Genomic DNA, 21608 nt, shown 5'->3' on the forward strand with positions numbered 1-21608 from the left:
CCCCAGTGTTGTGTAGATTTTATTAGCGTGTGACACCCTGTGTGCCAGCGCTGAGTTGCCAGTCACTCTAAAATGCTTGGAATTTGGACCTGAAGAATTAGGGTCAGCAGGGAGAACAGGCAGGTTCTCCATAGACTCCGACATGGAGCACTGATAGGGTTTGTTAAGACAGCACATTACTGAGCCACTGTAACACCTTTGGGCCCAGTTAGAGCTGACAACGAACATAAGGTGCCCATCCTTGAAATATCAACTGCGTATTTACTGAGCAAAATCCACAGGCAGTTTGAAGACATCCATGAGGCTCAGTGGTGGCACTTCAATGGCTGTTAAGTGCTACTGACATACTCTACAGTGGGCAAGAGTTTGATGCAGGGGCTACTCCTGTGCTTCGCTTGTCTTAATTATCTCCATTTTATTAAGGGGTGTTATTTTCAGCTATTCTGTATGGGACATTAAATAGAGAAAATCAAATAAAAAAAAAAACTTCATAAAGTTGTCCTGAAGGATTAAACATGCACTGCAGTACAGTACAGTAATCCAATGGCAGAGGGTCCTCATCATATGTTGTCAAAAAGTATATGTACATAAATACAGCACATGCGTATAGGCCCTGCTTTGAAATCTAATAGATGGATGGATGGATCTATCCATCTAATAAATCTATAGTACCTAGAAGTGCCTATCACTATCTATTAATTTTATAGTGCTTTTCGTTATCAGTTTATTCTAGTACCTTTCACATCCTTCTATTAATTATATAGTGCCTTTCACTACCTTTCTGTCTATCTATCTATCATATAATGCCTTTCATATCTATCTATCTATAATATAATTGTCAATTTATCTAGATATTTAATCTTGCCTACTACACTATCTATTTATTGTCAATTTATCTAGATATTCAATCTTGCCTACAATACTATCTATCCACTGTATCTAGCTATCTATCTAAGTACGTCTCACCATTTATCTATTAATTATACAGTGTCTTTCACTGTCTTCCTATTGATTTATTCTAGTACCTTTAACTATCTTCTATCTGTTATACAGTTCATTCTATATTTTTCATCCTCTATATAAATTATATAGTGCCTTTCACTGACTTCCAATCAGTTATATAGTGCATTTCATTATCTACCTGTCTGTAGTAGTACAGAGTTTCAGAGGAGAGAATGCATTGAAGGTATAAATACTGTATTATGCTTCACGTTTGTTATTCTGACCATTCTTCTGTAGACAGAAAGTTACAAATGATTCCTGTCCCAAGTTACAAAAGGCCTCTAAGTTACAAAAAATCCTTACCAGGTTACAAATGATCCTTATGAGCTACAAATGGTTCCTATTCAGGTTACAAAATGTCCCTAACATCTATCTATCTATCTGTCTATCTATCTATCTACCTACCTATCTAATATAATGCCTTACTTGTTAATCTATTTACATTTTTAATCTTGCCTACTACCCCATCTATCTATATATCTAATATAATGCTTTTTTTGTTAATCTAAACTTTTAATCTTGCCTACTACACCATCTATCCATCTGTCTCAGTGCCTCTCACCATATATTAATCATATAGTGCCTTTCACTATCTACCTATCTAATCCCACCTAATACACTAAAATTGATATCTATCTATCATATAGTGCCTTACATATCTATCTATCTATTTATCAATCATATAGTGCCTTTCATATCTATCTATCTATCCCAGTGCCTCTCAACATCTATTAATTATATAGTGCCTTTCACTATCTATTTATCTATTTCAGTTCCTCTCACCCGCTATTAATTATATAGTGCCTTTCACCATCTAACTACCTATCTAATCCCACCTAATACACTAAAATTGATATCTATCTAGCTATCTGCCTTTCATATCTATCTATCTATCTATCTCAGTGCCTCTCAACATCTATTAATTATATAGTGCCTTTCACTATCTATCTAATATCGTGCTTTTTATGCAATACAGTTCAGTTCCATTCATCATCTATATTAAAATTAATACGACTATTTAACAGTTAAAGCAGGCATAATAATGTCACTCAAAAACAGTACATCAAGTTCAATGCAGTTGCTCCTCTTTCTTTGCTACGTATTCTTTGCTGCCGTTTTTGACATCCCTCTATCCATTGCTTTACTTTATGGAAATTGTAATAACGTCAATAGGTGTGCACATTGAACTGTGCGTATGGCGCAACAAAGGAGCCTGAGAAGCTCATAATTATCGATTCGAATGTAAATGCAGCGCTGCTGTGTGACTTGTCTGATCGGTTTACATTTTGTTAGTGAAAGGGAGATATTTATTGGTTACTAAGCAATCGATAATGTCGACGGTACATTATTATCAATTATGCTATGAAGGTTTTACACTCCGAGCAGTGATTGTCCATCATTTTTATTCGATTTCCTATTAATACACGTCTTCCTTTCGGCCCCTCACTGCAGTTACTTTTCCAAAATCATCAAATGCAAACCGTGCATCAGCGGAGAGACGTTCTTTACGAGTTGTTTAGACACCGCGCGAATACCCTGGTATAAACTTGATCAAATAACGTTTGTGTTAAGTAAAATGAGACTTCACCGGCTCTTAGATGAGGCTTAGTGCGCTATGGTGGAGTCCATTGTCACAGAAGCTACAATCACGGACCGAGTACAACTACGAGGTGTGCTTATTCAGCCGTGTCTGCACTGTTACTGATCGAAGACCGAGCTGACCGTCTAATGCAGCCACACTCCAGTGCATGAGGTGAGGAGAGCTGTCTGCGATGGGACGGATGCTTCAAATAAACGATACAATTAGTGGCTGAATAAAAACCTTCATAGAGAAATAATAATGCAAATAAATGTGACTAATAGCCTGCAAAAATAATGTTTAGGAAAATCAATAAAATGTTAAAAAAAAATGGAGACAATAAATGAGATAAACTGCTTGACTCTGTCACTACTGTGTATAAGCCACAAATTTATGCTGCCATCTACTGGTGACACATAAAATGACACGCAAAAAAGGCCGCCCAGGACTTGTAACAAATAGGCACAGGAGCTCAGATTAATGATTTACTAGGAAAACACGCAAACCTACAATTCTACAACGAAATGCAAATAAAAACCGAGATAAAGATAAGGAGCTATTGATACTTCTTATGTTTTCTAAATAAATAGAAGTTATAATGTATTTTTTAACTTTTGGTGGCTTGTCTCGAAAGGTACAATGCAGTTGGCTCTGCGCGTAATGCAGTGAAACCAAGAAACCGTTACCGTCATACCTCAGAGACTGTCGGCGACATTTCAGATCAACTGGAAGAACATGATACGGCACACTGGGCTTTACATCCCTGCCGGTGGAGACCATTTTCAGCAGAGTCTTTGAAGTGGTCACTAATAATCTTTAATAACATTCTATAACAGTAATAAAATAACAAAATTACCTTTCAGGTGTAATATAACAATTGTTATTCTTTTGTTACCAATAAAACTCTTGAAGACGTTGACAGTAAGAGCAGGCTACTTTTTCATGAGCCATCCTTGTATATATTATGCACTACCAGTCAGAAGTTTTACAGTGTTTCTAGTTTTTCTTCTAATGTAATCAGCTGAAATGCAATGAATGACCTAAAATGGTGAAAAGGTAAGTAGTCAACTGCCAGAGGTTTATATTTAAAGTTTGGGTTATCAAAAACTGGGGAAAAAAAAGGAAATTTCAAAATATTGCAAATGGGCCTTCATCAGGGAACAACTACTAGATGACAAACCTCCAGACATTCGGCAGCAATTCAAGGAAATGAAGCCAAACAATTTGCACAGGTGTCCCAACTTCTGTGGATTACTTAGAAACTCTGTGCGTCTTAAAGCAGAGATGGAGCCGACTGTGTCACTACACCTTCTGAAGTCCTACTTGGACAATATTCCAGTGATAATGGCAAGAAAACAGCAATTAACAAGTGACATGAGACAGAGCGTTGTTACCCTTAGAAGAGTAGGCCTTTCATTTAGAGAAAGTGCAATAAAATTCAAAGTGTCGGTGAGTCCAGTGCTGTCCTACACAATCCAAAGGTAACTGGAAACTGAAAGAGACTCTGATAGGAGGAGATCTGGCAGAGCCAAAGTCACCAGCCAATCAGAAGATGAGTTTTTCAGTTGGTGTGATCACAGGCGCCTCACAGCACAACAGTGCAGGTCGACAACAGCAAAGTGTCAGGTGTGTACCGTGAAGAGGAGACTTTGTGCTGCGGGTCTGACAGGGTGAGTGGCAGGAAGAGAGCCGTTCCTTAAAGGACACAGCAGGGCCGTGAAGTAGCGACTGTGGACCACCACAGACTGGAGGAAAGTCTCCTCTTCACAGACAGAGAGAAAGTTTTTAAGGAATCAACAGAGGCTGAGACACCCGTGCAAATTGCTTGGCTTCATTTCCTTGAATTGCTGCCGAACATCTGGAGGTTTGTCACTTATTAGTTGTTCCCTGTCAAACGGCCACTTGTAATGTTCTGAAATTTCCTTTTGTTTCAGTTTTTGCTAACCTAAACTTCTAAATGTAAACCTCTATAGCATTTTACTGCTTACCTTTCCACCATTTTAGGTCATTCATTGCATTTCAACTGATTACATTTGAAGAAAAAAATGGGAAAAGTGGTAGTGCATATACAGGTGTCCCCAGGTTACGGACATCCGACCTACGAACGGGGCCACAGCTGTGATGCATGTGCCTCAGTAACTGCCGTTCCGTTATCTTCGGCCTGGGGACGCTGCAAGCGGTGGCTTGATGGAGGCTGGAGGGGGGGGTGATTTCGCTGCCCGCGCAGTGTAGTGTCCCTCAGGCGGCTCCCGGCGGCTAGGGTGGGCGGCTGGTAATGCTGCAAGCGGTGACCCAGTTGTGGCTGAACGGAGGCCATTGAGGGTGAACGGGGCGGCGGGGGCTAGCATTGTAGTGTGCATCAGATGGTTGCCTATCGAATGGGGGCAATTCGCTACCCGCCTTTTGCCGCACTGTGTTTGTTCTCAGTGGGCAGACGCTGCAGGCAGCATAATGTAGTGGAGGTAAATGTGTGGTGGGCTGCTGGTTAACCCCCCTCGATGCCCCCATTCATTTTCAATAGTAAGCCTGCTTGTTCTGTTACGCAGATAGCAGGAAGTTGTCTCCTGTCAGTACATCAGACGTGTTGACGACAGGTGCCTTCCTGCTGTGATAGTGTGTACAGTGCTGTGCAGAAGAGCTCATCTTAATCTTTTGTCTTCACCCTTCAACAATGTCTCTGAAACACAAATCTGATGAAAGTGCTGGTGATACAGTAAAGAAGAGAAAAACCATCACCGTGGAAAATAAAGTAGAAATAATAAAAAGGTGAGAGAGATGTGAAACTCCATCATTCACTGGCAGAGCACTTGGTTACAATCGGTCAACAATAGCATTTATTAAATTTATGTACCTGTTCCGATTTACATACAAATTCAACTTAAGTAAAAACCTACAGTCCCTATCTCGTACGTAACCCGGGGACTGCCTGTATTTATATATATATATATAAAAATGTAAAGACACACACACCGATAACATGACAAGAGGACACAACCGAAAAAATAAAACCAACAGACGTACACACACATTTTAAAATATCATGCATAGAGACAGAGAGAAAGATGAAGGCATTAATATGAGGTAGATGGAATGGCACAAAGGGACTTCTTTTTAATGGCCAGTGGTACGTGTAGGTGCCAGGGAGGAGAGATGGGCATTCTGGCTGGGATAAAGGATGGAGTCCTACCCGGCCAGATCGCCATAATGGATGGACTGGGTAAATGGGCGTACCGCCAGATGCTTGTGGTGTGGTTTACAGTTGCCATTGTGGGAGTACCGAAGTGTTCAATGTTGGCATCACACTCTGCAATGTTTTGCAGTTCTATTCATTTTCTTTTGGCAGTAAACTTAAAAGCGTCGTTTACCGACTCATTCTTTATGCTTACCTTGTTCACATTTCTCTCGAAACAGTAAACTCAGTAAGTAGCCTCTGGTTAGCGCTGCACGTTTTCAAGTGGCTGTGATTGGTAAAATTTAGAGCTGACCTTATTTTCAAAAACCTGTTAGACAGTCAAGTACCGCAAAATCGTCATCCACATCCGCGCTTTCCAAATACTTTTCTGACTGTAACAGTTAATTTATCTCTTAAAAAGTAACACTGGACATTTTGCTGTGTAGGTTTACAGTAACTTGATTTTTTGATTGAGACGGGGCATATTAAAAATTAGATTTAGCCAGTTAGGTCAATGGGTGGGCATGGGCCTACCCGGGCCTATAGTGGTGCTGCTTCTGGATGCCATGCCAGGTTTCTTCAACTGGAAACTGGGCTCCAGCTGTTATGTGACCCTACTCTCTGGAGAGGTGGGTTTGGAAACTGGAAGGATGGATAGATGGAAGGATCTGCGCTGAGATTAGACAGGGCTTCAGGAGCAGCTTTGAGCGGGAAGTGCCCATCCCTGTGGGCAATACTGAGCACCCCTTACTCAGAATGCCATTCGATTTTAGGACTAAAGCATTAGGAATGCGTCAGATTAGGAGAAGTGGGCAACGTGATTTGAGCTGCTGATGGAACGGTACTTAACAAGAGAACGGTGCTGCCCGACTGGCGTTTGGTGCGACAACCTCAAGATCAATAAAAATAAAAGTGCTAGACTTGTGCCTTCTTTATGGTGCACTCCTTTCATTTTGCTCTTCGTCCTCTTCTTTGGTTAACTTTTCATCTCACTGGGACCCTGTAAAAAAAAAAATAAAAAATGAGAGACATCTTCAGGTAACGTGCATATTTTCGTTTTCTGCTTGGGAGGGTTTGACAATCGAAATCATTTGAAAGTATGGCAATAAAGTGAATGGCGCCCACAATGGAGTCTCGGTCACAGGTCAAACACGTGAGCATATGCCAGTTAGCGCTTCAATGCTCAGAGTGCTGGGGCTGTTTGAGGGTCTGCTGGTTTGCCATCAAACGCTGCTGATGGATGGGGAGGTCAAACAGTTATGTTACTGAAGTGTTTGAGATCGGAGATGATGGATGACAATTTCTTCACCCGTATATATCTTGCCGCAGATGTCCTGTAGGGATGGGAGTGCCCACCCTAATAAAAGTGCAAGTGGCGGTGCGTCCATCAGGTTGCTATGTCTCTGCTTTTCCAACAGATGGTGCATCACAGACATTAGCACTGCCTTTTTGATCCCTGTACCAAATGACAGAGACATTTTACATTAAAATTACATTATACATAACAGCTGTGGTGGGCTGGCGCCCTGCCCGGGGTTTCTTTAATGCCTTGTGCCCTGTGTTGGCTGGGATTGGCTCCAGCAGACCCCCGTAACCCTGTAGTTAGGATATAGTGGGTTGAATAATAAATGGATATACATAACAGAGACACAGTGACCAGATGGACACTCTGCCATGCAAACGCTAACGCTGAGGTCTATGCTGATTACTTAGACATGCAGCACAACTAGTTTCCGGTATGAATTGTGCTGTCCTAACCATTGCGATTAGCTGCCATACCAGACAGTGATTTAAGTTTAAGTAAGAATGCTCTCCACTATGCCTTTTGCAGGCATGTTCTTTATTCATGGCTGTGTTCTGTGAGTGAGCCCTGCATTGCCTTGGCTGAGAAGCAACCCTATGTGACATGACTGGTCTCAGGATGCTTTACTGTTGGCGTGACACAGGACTGATGGCAGCACCGCTCACCGCTTCTTCTCAAAGAATAGGAAAGAGGATTCATCAGAGAAAATGACTTTAACCCCAGCAGTCCAATCCCAGAATATCAGTCTGCCCCTGATGTTTGTCTTGGCTTCTTTGCTGCCCTTCTTGACAACCACCAGGCCATCCCTCTAAAAGCTTTCGCCTCACTCCCACCTGTCTGCTGCCATTCCTGAGCGAGCTCTGCCCTAGTGGTGCCATCCCAGTCCCGAGCCCTGAATAAAGAATGGGACCTAATCATCCTCCGAGAGCAACTTCTCTCAATTAATCCCAGAACAGTTTGGTGACCAACAATGCATGATGGAGCGCCAAGACTCAGTGGCTCGGGGAACAAAACATCAAAATTCTGGGGTCCATGGCCAGAAAACTCCCTAACCAGCTGTAATAAGTACATATGTTTAATATGTCACTGCGCTCTGTACAGAAACTATTTTACAAATCCACTCACAAGTACAGCTAACACAACGCCAGATTTAGCCCGTCATTTAGAACTGCTGGGCATGCATTAGAAGACAAGAAAGGGACAACTGAAAACTGGGCATTGTACGATTTCTGTGTTTTACGTCCTTTATTTTATGCTCCTGCTGGCAGCGGAGGGTAGCATTGTAGTGTGCATCGGATGGCTGCCTATTGAATGGGGGTGATTCACTACCCGCCTTTAGCCACACCATGTTCGTTCTCGATGGGCAGACGCTGCAGGCAGCATACTGTAGTGGAGGTGACTCTGAGGTGGGCTGGTGATGAACCCCTCCCGTCGATGCCCCCATTCATTCTCAATAGTAAGCCTGCTTGTACTGTGGAGTTAAGGTTACGCCCCCTCGATGAGTTTCTCTCGGATTCACGCTAATAAATCGGTACGGCAAGCGAACTATGATACTTAGCTCGATGAGAAAGTCACAAAATCATCCGGAATGTTCAAGCAAATTCTAGAAAAAGAAAACATCTAAATCTGTTAAGTAGTTCTCTATTATTCGCTAACAAAGCGGAGTTAAGGTTACGCCCCCTTGATGAGTTTCTCTCGGATTCGCGCTAATAAATCGGTACCACAAGTGAATTATGATACTTAGCGCGATGAGAAAGTCACAAAATCAACCGGAATGTTCAAGCAAATTCTAGAACAAAACCTGATCGAAATGTGTTAAGTAGTTTTCTCATGAAACGCAGACAGACATACAAACGGGTCTAAAAAACTGTAAGAAATTTCGTGCTTGGACCATGAAATTTTTAAAACCGTTTTTTAGCGAGCACCTGTGGGCCAAGGCTAACTAACCTACATTTCAAATTTCAAGTCCCAAGTCCTCACGGTTCGGGAGATTTCATGATGAGTGAGTCAGTGGTATTTGCCTTTGTTATATATATATATATATATAGATAGATAGATTTAGAAATATTTCTATTTTTTTTTTCTAAAGCTATAAATGCTTAACTCTCCTTTGTTGTTTTCCTATTCTTTTCCTGTGTAGTTTGCTCCCTTCATTTAACCCTAATAGTGACAATTAACAACCAGCACAGCAGACACCCAGGATGATGAAAGCAGCAACGCCTTCAGTGTCCGACCTGCTAATTTATTAAATAATCAATTAAATAACCAGAACACCTGGAAACGCAGAATGAAAATTAGGATGAAAATACTGTTAACGACTTAAAAAAACTGCATATTCCCCATAGAACTGCTTATTACCTTTTAATAAAAATCTACCAAACTTAGTTTGTAATTTCTACATTGACTCAAAAACACAGAAACTGGGAAATAACGACTCACTTAATTAATCTAAGTGTCCAATGAAAAACGGAAGATGGTGGGAACAAAAACCTGCAGCCACGGGGGGTCCCAGGACCGAGTTGGAGAATCAATGCCCCAGACCTTAATCCCACTGAGAATTTGTGGTCAACCCTCAAGAGGCAGAAACCCACCAGTTCTGACAAACTCCAAGCATTGATTCATTCTGCAAGAATGGGCAGCTGCCATCAGTCAGGATTGGGCCCAGAGGTTGATTGCCAGCCTGCCAGGGCGAATTGCAGAGGTCTTGAAAAAGAAAGAAGGGCCAACACTGTAAATATGGACTCTGCACATAAACTTAATGTCATTGTCAATAAAAGCCTTTGAAACTTCTAAAATGCTTGTAATTCTACTTCAGTATACCAGAGAAACATCTGACAAAAAGATCTAAAAACGCAGAAGCAGCAGACTTGGTGAAATCCAACACTTGGGGCATTCTTAGAACTTAAGGCCACGACTGTACAAGGTGGCGAGGACCCTGTGATTGGTGACCATCCCTTAATGACTGCTGTCAGACCTTTGGGACGAGGTGAAATAGGAGGCGCATGGCTAGGGAAGTGCATAATGCTGTCAAGTCAAAATGGGTCAAAATTCTTAAGGAAAGTTTCCAGCATCTCGATGTATTCATGTCTTAAAGATTTCCGGCTATTCTGAAGGCAAAAGGGGGTCCTACCTGGTATTAGACAGGTGGACCTAATAAAGTAGCCACTGAGCTCGCTGCTCCGACTGAAAATTTAAAAAGGAATTTCACTTTTGTTTTTATCTTTGACACAAATGTGTATTACAGTAAGAGTTCATTTAGTGTGCCCCCCCAAAAAAGAGATATCGAGTAACGAGAACTAACCTTCTTGATAAGATTTTGCTGCCTTCGTCAAGTTTTTATAAAATTCCATCATGGTTGAAGGAAAGAAGGAATCTACTATAGATCGTGGAAGGAAGCCTCCCAGATCAGTTTGGAAAAAACTTAGGAGCTGCGTCTTGCTTGGTTCCCTGGGGGAGAAAAAAAAGGAAACGGAAAAAATAACAAAATCATAAAAGTGATCGAGCATTTCAGACAAACCAACACCTTACGGTAAAAACAACAACATCAAGATCAAAAAACATTTGCCACTACTAAACTTTTTTTGGCTGCCATTGTTATTCTTTTAGTTGATGTTATTTACTACTTTGATTTTTTACCATTGCCACTTTGTTGAAGAGCAGTATTAAAAAATTTACAATGTGATGCCATTTTTTTATTTTATGTGATAGCCATTGTTATGGAGGATAATATGAGTTATGCATTTCCATGGCCATCCTTCCCAGTATGCCCCAGAGTAGCACAACATGTTTGACATCTTCAACATGACTGGATTCACACCTACACAGGGGCTGCATTCATAACCGAGGCTGTCGGATAATAAACCTCTAATCACGAGCGATTCTTGTCTGCTGGGACTTCAGACTTCACTTCTGTGTTGAGGTTTACGAGTCTGGTTATTAGTTTCATGTTAGGTGATCTGATTGGTTGTTTTTTTAGCTTTGACCTCAGATTGTTTTGACTAGATCTTTCTCCTGGTTCTTTATTGATTGATTGGCTATATTATCTGTTCTGTGGGTCTGTATCCTTGTTTTTATGTTTCTGATGCTGTATGCATTTGAAATTTCAAATGGAATTAATAAAGTTTTTTCTAACCTAATCTAAACTAATATAATCAAATCCACTCTAATCTAATTGTACTCTAATTTGGTCTACTCTAATATAGTGTAATGTAATCTAATCTACTTTAATCCAATGTAATTTAATCTACTCTAATTTAAAATAAACTACTCTAATGTAATCTACTCTAATTGAATCTACTGTAGTCTAATATATTGTATTCTATCATAATTTAATCTAATCTAATCTACACAAATCTAATCTAATTTAATATAAACTACTCTAATTTAATCTACTGTAATCTAATATATTGTAATCTACCATAATTTAATCTAATCTACACAAATTTAATCTAATTGTAATCTAATTGTACTCTAATTTGGTCTACTCTAATCTAGTGTAATCTAATCTACTTTAATCTAATGTAATTTAATCTACTCCAATTTAATATAAACTACTCTAATGCAATCTACTCTAATTTAATCTACTGTAGTCTAATATATTGTATTCTATAATTTAATCTAATCTAATCTAATCTAGTTTAATCTAATCTACACAAATTTAATCTAATGTAATCTAATCTACTCTAATCTAGTGAAATCTAATCTACTTTAATCTAATGTAATTTAATCTACTCCAATTTAATATAAACTACTCTAATGTAATCTACTCTAATTTAATCTACTGTAGTCTAATATATTGTATTCTACCATAATTTAATCTAATCTATTCTAATCTAATCTACTCTAGTTTAATCTAATCTACGCAAATTTAATCTAATGTAATCTAATCTACTTTAATCTAATGTAATTTAATCTACTCTAATTTAATATAAATTTAGATTCAACAATAACCTCATTTATTTGGAATTCTAAACATCCACGCATCAAAAGAGCGACCCTACAAAGACAAAAGGCAGAAGGCGGCATGGCTCTACCTAACTTCCAGTTTTATTACTGGGCGGCAAATATACAGGCGATAAGAACCTGGACACAAATAGAAGAACATACACAGGCATGGACCGCAATAGAAGTAAAATCCTGCAGTACTTCTTTGTATTCCTTGCTTTGTGCTCCAATAAACACACGCTATCGGCAATACACTAATAACCCAATTGTGCTCCACTCACTTAGAATCTGGAACCAATGTAGAAAGCATTTTAAGACGGAGAAGCTTCTTTCTGTGGCACCTCTGCAAAAGAACCACCTCTTTCAACCCTCACAAACATATGCAGTTTTAATATCTGGAAAAAATTTGGAATTAACTTGCTTAGAGATCTTTATATAGACAACGTTTTTGCATCCTATGAACAATTACGTTCCAAATTTAACATTCCAGCTACACATTTCTTTCACTATCTTCAAATCAGGAACTTTGTTAAACAGAACCTTCCAGATTTTCCTCATCTTGCACCCTCATCCACGCTGGAAAAATATTGCTCAATTTTGAGGAATTAGACTCCATCTCTACAATATATAAAATCCTTTTACAATCCCTTCCTTTCAAAGATCCAAGAGGACACTGGGAAAATGACCTCTCAATTAATATATCAGAAAAGGAGTGGAAAGTAGCAATGCAGAGAATTCACTCAAGCTCCATATGCAAAGCATACAATTATACAACTCAAAATTATATATCGAGCACATCTGTCTCGACTAAAACTCTCCAAAATGTTTCCAGGGCATGATCCAACCTGCGAACGTTGCAACCAAGCCCCAGCCTCACTAGGTCACATGTTCTGGGCCTGCTCCAAATTAACATTATTCTGGACAAAAATTTTTAATTACCTCTCAGACAGTCTTGGACTCACAATCCCTCCTAACCCATTAACAGCTGTGTTTGGGGTTCTTCCAGAGGGTCTTAAAGTGGAGAAGGACAAACAAACTGTGATTGCATTCACTACACTGTTGGCACGCAGACTTATTCTGATAAACTGGAAGAACCCAAACTCTCCTCTTTTAAGTCAGTGGGAAACTGATGTGTTATATTATTTAAAATTGGAAAAATCAAATACTCAGTTAGAGGATCTGTGCAGACTTTTTCAAAACATGGCAGGATCTAATCAGTAATATTTTGAAATGATTTTATAAAGCACAGAGAATTTGTTGATTTAGGTATTTTTACAAGCCTTAAATTTTACACCATTTGGCTTGCTCTCTCTCTCAGGGTGGGGATCGATCTGGTGGGGATCGATCTGTTCTTAATATATAATTTTTTTTTGTAAAAACTTGATTGCTATGTATCTACTCTAATTTAATTGTAATAAAATTAATAAATAAAAAAATCTACTAAAATCTAATCTAAAAAAATCTAATAATTTAATATAAACTACTCTAATGTAATCTACTCTAATATAATCTACTGTAGTCTAATATATTGTATTCTATAATTTAATCTAATCTAATCTAATCTAGTTTAATCTAATCTACACAAATTTAATCTAATGTAATCTAATCTACTCTAATCTAGTGTAATCTAATCTACTTTAATCTAATGTAATTTAATTTTCTCCAATTTAATATAAACTACTCTAATGTAATCTACTCTAATTTAATCTAATGTAATCTAATCTACTCTAATCTAATGTAATTTAACCTACTCTAATTTAATATAAACTACTCTAATGTAATCTACTCTAATTGAATCTACTGTAGTCTAATATATTGTATTCTATCATAATTTAATCTAATCTAATCTACTCTAGTTTAATCTAATCTACACAAATTTAACCTAATGTAATATAATCTACTCTGATCTAATTTGATTTACTCCAGTCTAATCTAATGTAATCTAATCTATTGTAATACAATGTACTCTACTATAGTGTAATCTAATCTAATGTAATCTACTCTAATCTAATCCTTCATCAAATCCTTACTGCTTCTTTGTGTATCTCAAATATCTGAAAATCTTGACAAAATCAAAACCAGGATGCTGTTCTCAGCAGCTTCTTCATTTCTACAACTAGGATGGTCTGCCACCCCTGACCACATGGTCCCTAGGACTGAGGTGATTGGGCAATGATATTGCGAGGATATGGCTTACCAACATCATCGATGTAAATAACATTTGACGACTGGCTCCAAACACTTGTGCAGTGTGGCCGTCACATTTTTTTTTAAATCCTGTGCATCTCACCTTACAAGTAAACTGTCACGCAGTCTTCTTTGCAGCAGGGGGTGCGCGAGATTCCTGTGGTATACATCATGGCTCTTTTTTTGTGTTTCTGGAGTGGATGGAGGGGCACAGCAGTTAAAGATTAATACAGAAACAACCAGGGATTGGCTAAGTTATCCCTTACACAGACGCCAGGCCTGACAGGTCGATGAATTGCTAGTTCGTGGCACAGACTGGCGACTCAAACTGACTTTTCTCTTTCTTGATGAGACGTTATATTTTGTTTGGGCTCACAACACGGGCCATGAAACCACGGCGGGCTAATTTTAACTTAATATTACCGATGAGCCTACATATTAGTGATTGAATTTGTGTCCCTTCATGAAAATAATCTTGAAACTATGCCATTAAATGGCCAGTTAAATGTGTGCCTTCCTTTACAAACTAAGCCCATCCAGTAACATCCTACAAAGTGAAGGGGGTGTACATTTTTTTGGAGTCACAAACGCTCTTCAGCATTCATAATGCTGACCTACTGGTGCAGAGAGTGCAACTTACCCAGGGATGGGGACACAGAAGCAGCCACAGGGGTGATTGAATCCTCTCACAAAGCCCGGCTGAGGTGGACACTCGGAATGACCCACATGGGTAGCTAAGTATCAACACATGAAACGACAGAAATGAATTTCAGCCTCAACCCTAAACGAACGAACCAGCCGGCCCCTCCTGACTCGTTTCAGTCGCGATCGTACAAATGTAACTCACCATTTGAAGAAAATGTCCCATCTTCATACTGCTTCACTAAAACGACGTCCACAAAGTCCCTTGGAGAGATTAAGCCCATGGCTGCTGAAGGAGTAACAGTTCTACAGACTGAGACATACTGTCCAAAAGTAGAGGAGAAAAAAGGGCAAAAATGAACACTGGGTACTGAATCGATTTTAAAATAGCATTTACAACCTGCACTTTTGATTGGAGGTTCACCAATTCTAAAAAATGTCCTTTTTGGAAAACGAAAATGAAAATACGCTTGTATTGAAGGTTACTAAAATCAATAACATGGTGTAAGGGACGGCCAGCAGCTCAGCCCGGCCGGGACGCCCTGAGGATGGCGGAAGGCAGCTACATTTGGACACTGCCCATCCCCAAAGCCCTAGATGGCAGCTTCCCTACAGCTTAACGGTGCCCCAGATTCCCACAGGGCATCACGGAGCTTGGAGTTTGGTATCGCAGCCCTGCTTGGTACTGTAGACGCCACGTGAAGACCTTGGGACTCTTATTTCCTGCATAGCCCTACATGGATGGGAGTCCAGAAATACTTTCGGGTTAACGAGAAACTCAAGTTCTCTATCTGACCCGGAAGTGCTGGACAAGTCACATGGGAGGAAGAACAGAAGCACTTCCGGGTCAAGGACTACATAAAGGACTGAGGAAGACCCAGCAGACAAGCCGGAGTCGGGAGGAGGTGGATAACGCTTACTGGGAGGTGTGGAGGAGAAGAGAATAGCGATGATTGTGGTGTTTAGGGCACTGTATAAGAAGAAAAAATGAATAAATATCTTCTCGGTGCTTTTCACTTGTGTGCCCTGTGTGTCGGTCTGGGGGCAACAGCGACCCCTAGCGTCCGTAACAGTCACATGATGAAGTTTTATAACCTTTCTACCCACAAATCCATTCTCAGAATCAGTTTATCCACTTACGGGATCATTGGTGTATCAGCTTCACTCATGTGTGAAGCAAATTTCTACGATTACATCACGGATGACCACGAGCACGTTTACATGCACACACATAAAACCGAGATAAGGCATGTAACCCAATTAAGAAAGAGACCTGATTTCTTTAAAGACGCGTATTCAAATGCATGAGTCCACTGATGGAGTTCTCCGTTGACAAAATGCTCCACTGTCAGAAGAAATGTGACAAAAAAAAATAAATCAATGGCTGCCGTGAATCCGAAAATAAGCCTGGAGCTTGTGCCTCCCGAGATCGTGCTGTACATTCAGCTCGTCAATGCAGATTTAGTGATTTCTGAAATATTTCAACCAGGAGAAGGAGTGGTGGTAAGGAGACCAGGGTTCACATCATGAGTTCTCCCTGCCTAGAGTTTACATGTTCTCCCCGTGTCGGCATTAGTTTACTCCCAAAGTCCAAAGACATGCAGGTCAGGAGAATTGGCGATGCTAAATTGGCATGTGTGTGTGTTTGCCCCGTGATGGACTGGCATTCTGCCCAGAGTTTGTTCTTGCCTTGTGCCCTGTGAATCTGAAAACAAGCCTGGAGCTTGCGTCTCCTGAGATTGTGCTGTTACGTTCAACTCGTCAATGAAGATTTAGTGATTTCTAAAATATTGACTCCGATTATTTGAACCAGGAGAAGGAATAATGCGATCACCTGAGCATTTGCCTCAGGAAATCCATCTTTGTGGACACTTCCACCATTTTCTAACTGTGGCTGCTGGATGAATGTGTGTCATGAGGGCTAACAGACTGTGAAATCCTGAACTGCAACCTGGCTAAGGCTTTACTGTCCATGGCCAAATAAATGGGTTACTTGTGTGGAAATCCACCTGTGTTATCCCAGTTTATCTAGCACGGTTTCTCTGTCGTCTCCATTCTTTATGGAAACATGAGATTAAAGATTTTCCTCAGCCATCAGTACAAACTACATGGGGTAAGTAACATGTTAACCACAGGTTTTAAAGGTTTTCACAAAAATATCATTTTTGAGTATTCATTTAAAGTTTCATGCTACTTTTACTTTCTGACAGTCAGTGACTGTTGTTAAAAGGATTAAAAAAAAAACACTTGTAGAAATAGAAAAATATAAGAGACAAGACAGCATCCGATATTTAGAGAGATGTAGCAATGGGAAGTTGAGGAGAAAGAAAATCTGGAAAAGTGTGCTCTGAAAAAGGGGCCAGCAACACTGAGAGCCAAACACAAACTTACATCATCGATGGATTCAATCAGATCAAACTGGTTGATGTTGCTGTCCCACTGCACTCTTAGCCCATTTGGCACTGGTTTCAAACACTCCCATACAACCTCTGGGCTGGCGGGAATGACTCCATCACCCTTGTACCTAAAGAAATAGGGAGACATTTAACAAAGGGTACTATCTGACAGCACGATAGATAGATAGATAGATAGATAGATAGATAGATAGATAGATAGATAGATAGATAGATAGCGTAGTAGGCAAGATTAAACATTTACATAAATTAACATGAAGGCATTTTATTATTATAGATAGATAGATAGATAGATAGATAGATAGATAGAAAGGCACTATAGATAGATAGATAGATAGATAGATAGATAGATAGATAGGAAAGGCACTATAGATAGATAGATAGATAGATAGATAGATAGAGATAGATAGATAGATAGATAGATAGATAGATAGATAGATAGATAGATAGATAGCGTAGTAGGCAAGATTGAAACTCTACATTAATTGACAAGTATATGATAGATAGATAGATAGATAGATAGATAGATAGATAGATAGATAGATAGGAAAGGCACTATAGATAGATAGATAGATAGATAGATAGATAGATAGATAGATAGATAGATAGATAGATAGATAGATAGATAGATAGATCTGGTGGACCTACATTTTTGGGACCCTGAAGCTTGAACTTTTATGGAGGCTTTTGCAACCAGCAGTAGGGTCTGGCTAACTCCCATTACCTTCTTCAATGGGGTTGTTCCACCACAGATCATCACAAATGTTTAAAAATATGCAACCATCTCAGATTTTGATTAAAATTGTGCTGTCATTACAGTTTATTTTTAATATTATTATTTTAAAAATCCCCTTCTCATTTATCAGACACCCAAAAGATTTTTAAGCAATGTTGACTATAGTCGCTTCTGGGGCCCCTCTGGTATAAGGAGCCCTGAAGCTTAGGCTTTATTAGCTTCATAGGAGATCTGCCCTGAGATAGACAGATAGTAGGCAATATTAAAATTGATAAATTGACAAGAAAGGGATTTTATTACAGACAGACAGACAGATAGATAGATAGATAGATAGATAGATAGATAGATAGATAGATAGATAGATAGATAGAGCACAATTAAAGCAGGTAATGCTCTCCACTACTTACAAGTTTCCTGGAAACTCAGTGGATGGTCTCCAAAAAACGGATACTTCGCTCTAAAAAACAAAGACCAAGCCGATGAGCTGTCAAGGCAGAAGAGCAAGTCGTTTGTTATTAGGTGTGCAGTCGTGTTTATTATTTTGCTCCATCATATACAGTGTTTTCCTAAGGGTTTCCCAATACTTGATGTGTGTATCCACACATATACAGTATACTGTATATAAGCAGGGGGCACTTACCCTGTGGTCTGTGTGGGGATCCCAGTGCCTCAGTTATGTAAAAGTGGTGCCGTGTGTCCGTCAGATGAGATATAAACCTGAGGTGTTGACTCTTTGTGTAATAAAAGATCCCTGGGCCTCCTTCAAGGATAGCAGAGTAGAAGCTAAAGTTCTAGCTAAAGTGCCCACCATAACCTTGTCCATTCTGGCCCCCTAATCATCTTTCTAATCACCAGGCTGTAAAACTTTAGCCAAAACCTTAATGATGGACTTACCCCGTGTCATCCCTTCACCACCTGATAGCTAATGTGTGATGAAGAATGGCCAGGTGAAAGCTACACGTTGGCGGTTGTTGAAGAGGCGCCCCCTGTTGTCTGTGTAGAAAACGGTTTGAATGCCAAGAAAAGGGTTATTGAGTGTACATTGATGGACACAAATGGCAAATGTATCCAATCGAAATGAAATCTACAAAACAATGAAGTGTGCACAAGGCGAAGAGGCCTGAATACTTTCTGAATCCACTGTATATTCAAATATTTTAAATACTTTTATCAATTTGACAGAACATTAACTAACCATATATGGGTCTTACACCCACAGGGTTAAATGTACTGTACTAACGCAGTGTTTCTTTATATATTTTTTATAATTCAGATCACAATAACTGCAATAATGGAAGAGAGATAACATAAATAACGACCAAATGTAGCAAATGTTGAGATTTTTTACAAAGACCATGACATACATGTGTCATAAACATATAATACTGACAAACAGTGAAAGCGTGCTTTGTTATTTTATTTCTAATGGTATGTCCATTGTTAATAGTATTGTGTATTTCTAACTTAAATACATTACAATAAGTTTCCCTTGTCCATTTTTTCTGAATAGGATACTTGCCATTTATAAAGTACAAATTCATCCAAAAATATTACATTTCAATTATATTGCTCTAAGACAGAACAGGTGTCTATTTTTACCTTTCTACATTAAAATATCTCCATGGTGGTGGCACAGTCATAGTGCTGCTGCCTCCTGGTAAGGAGACCTGGATTCACATCCTGAGTTCTCCCTTCCTGGAGTTTGCATGTTCTCCCAGTGTCTGCATTAGTTTCCTCCCAACGTCCAAAGACATACTGGTTAGGTGAATTGGCAATGCTAAACTGGCGTGTGGTATGTGTTTGCTCTGTGATAGACTGGCACCCTGTCCAGGGTTTGTTCCTGCCTTGTGCCCTAAGCCTGCTGGGATAGGTTCCAGCCCCAATCAATTCTGGTCTGGATTAAAGAAGTAAAAAATAATATGACAAAATCTCACAATGTCATTCAAAAAATAAAATTCCTATAAACATCTTTTAAACAGTTATATGGGAATATCTCTGGATTTCACCTAGAAGGTATTGTGTTGCCAATAAAGCAGAAGATGAGCTAAAATTATACCCTTCACATTCCACTAAATAATGGAATCTCTTGGTCTAAATAAGAGAGCTAAAGAGACGCGTGCGTTCTGTGAAGCTCAGGAAGAAACTGCATGTCAGCCCACCGAGTGTCATCGCCAGGTGCCGGTGGTTTGAACCCGATCGTCATTTCCTGTAAATCAGAGCCGCCGGTTTTGTCTCAACTTACCGTTTTCTTACACGCCTTCCACCCGCTTTCGTCCCGGCTGTAGCTCAGCAGACAATCGGCTACGGTGCTGGCGATGTTTCGGTAGTCCATCACTCCTGTGGCAGTGCGAATAGAGCTGGCGACACGGTCGGTGCCACTCCGCTGGGAAGGGTCGCGATTTAAGAGACCGCCGCAGCAGTGGGCATAGTGGAGATCGCGAGCAAAGAGCTTTAAAAGAAGAAAACTTGAGGAGCATGAAGCGAAACCAAGAATCGACCACCGATTCTTAAAATCAAAGAACTTTTCTAGTTAAAGTTACACCAATTTAACGTATTACTCGGACGATAAGTAGCATTTGCAGTGAGATCAGTTGTTTAACCAACATGACAGGTCGAGATGCCAAAGACAATCCGATTTAAAAAGGGCAGGTGCAGCCAACAGGGTGTAACTGCAGCCGGCAATACCTATGATGTCAATCACGTCATGCCACAGCTTCACGTAACGCCCATCAAATGCCCGGTTATTCTATTGGCTAAGATCTATGTAGTAGGCGGGTTATCTGACTCAGAGGACAGTTCTCTATGGTTCTTCCCTGACGTAGTGGGCGTTCCGTGCTGCTCTGACAATTAAACTTGGCGGCAAATTACAGCACGCGAGCGACCGTCCGCAACCTCTTCTGGGATTTGTAGTTTTTATTTTCTTAAAGGCATCGCTCAGATTTTTTCCGGCTGACACTGACGCAGTGTATTTAAGTCGTGTCCTCTCAAACGCCCAGTGCCCAGAGCATCACGCTGCCTCCACTGGCTTGCCTTCTTCCCATAGTGCATCCCTCTGCCATCTCTTTGCCAGGGTAAACAACGCACACACACCTGGCCATCCCCATAATCTGAAGGAAAATATGATTCAGCAGACCAGGGCACCTTCTTCCATTCCACCATGGTCCAGTTCTAATGCTCACATGACCATTGTAGGCACATTCAGCGATTGACAGGAGTCAGCATCAGCACTCTGACCAATCTGAAGAAAAGCAGGAGGCTACGATACACAGTGTGGGCTGACACCTTTCTCTCATAGCCAGCATGAAGTTTTTCTGCTACTTGTGCTACATTAGCTCTTCTGTGGGATCAGACCTGATAGGACAGCTTTCACTCCCCACGCACATCAGAGAGCCTTGGGTATCCATGACCCTGTCACTGGTTCACTGGTTGTCCTTCCTTGGACCACTTTTGGTAGGTACTAACTGCTGCCTACTGAGAATATAAATTTATATATATTGTAATGAAGCGCTTTATAGCGCCCGACCTGGCACAGACTGACACAGAGGCACGTACAAAATAATAACAAACTTTTATTGCTCTTCAGCTGTGAGACACGTCTTCCCTGTACCACACAGCCCAACACAGTCCCA

The 21608-nt window shown here is 40.1% G+C and overlaps 1 protein-coding gene across 1 annotated transcript; it reads right to left on the bottom strand.

The window, feature by feature from the left end:
* Positions 1-5469: 5469 nt before the first annotated feature.
* stard5 (StAR-related lipid transfer (START) domain containing 5) lies at positions 5470-20647 on the bottom strand. The gene is made up of 7 exons (XM_039772760.1): positions 20222-20647; positions 18387-18436; positions 17221-17353; positions 15035-15152; positions 14828-14921; positions 10358-10503; positions 5470-6753 (listed from the first exon to the last, which is right to left on the bottom strand). The coding sequence occupies exons 1-7, from the start codon at positions 20309-20311 to the stop codon at positions 6743-6745; spliced, it is 642 nt and encodes a 213-aa protein (XP_039628694.1). The 5' UTR covers positions 20312-20647; the 3' UTR covers positions 5470-6742.
* Positions 20648-21608: the final 961 nt, after the last annotated feature.

This window comes from Polypterus senegalus, chromosome 12 (genome assembly GCF_016835505.1).
Source record: "Polypterus senegalus isolate Bchr_013 chromosome 12, ASM1683550v1, whole genome shotgun sequence".
NCBI lineage: Eukaryota > Metazoa > Chordata > Cladistia > Polypteriformes > Polypteridae > Polypterus > Polypterus senegalus.

Coding starts and splice junctions, on each gene's coding strand:
- stard5 (XM_039772760.1), bottom strand. CDS start 20,311: ATGGACTACCGAAACATCGCCAGCACCGTAGCCGATTGTCTGCTGAGC. Junction 15,153..17,220: donor TGATTGAATCCATCGATGAT/GTAAGTTTGTGT, acceptor ACTTTTGGACAG/TATGTCTCAGTCTGTAGAAC. Junction 10,504..14,827: donor TTCTGTGTCCCCATCCCTGG/GTAAGTTGCACT, acceptor TTTCTCCCCCAG/GGAACCAAGCAAGACGCAGC.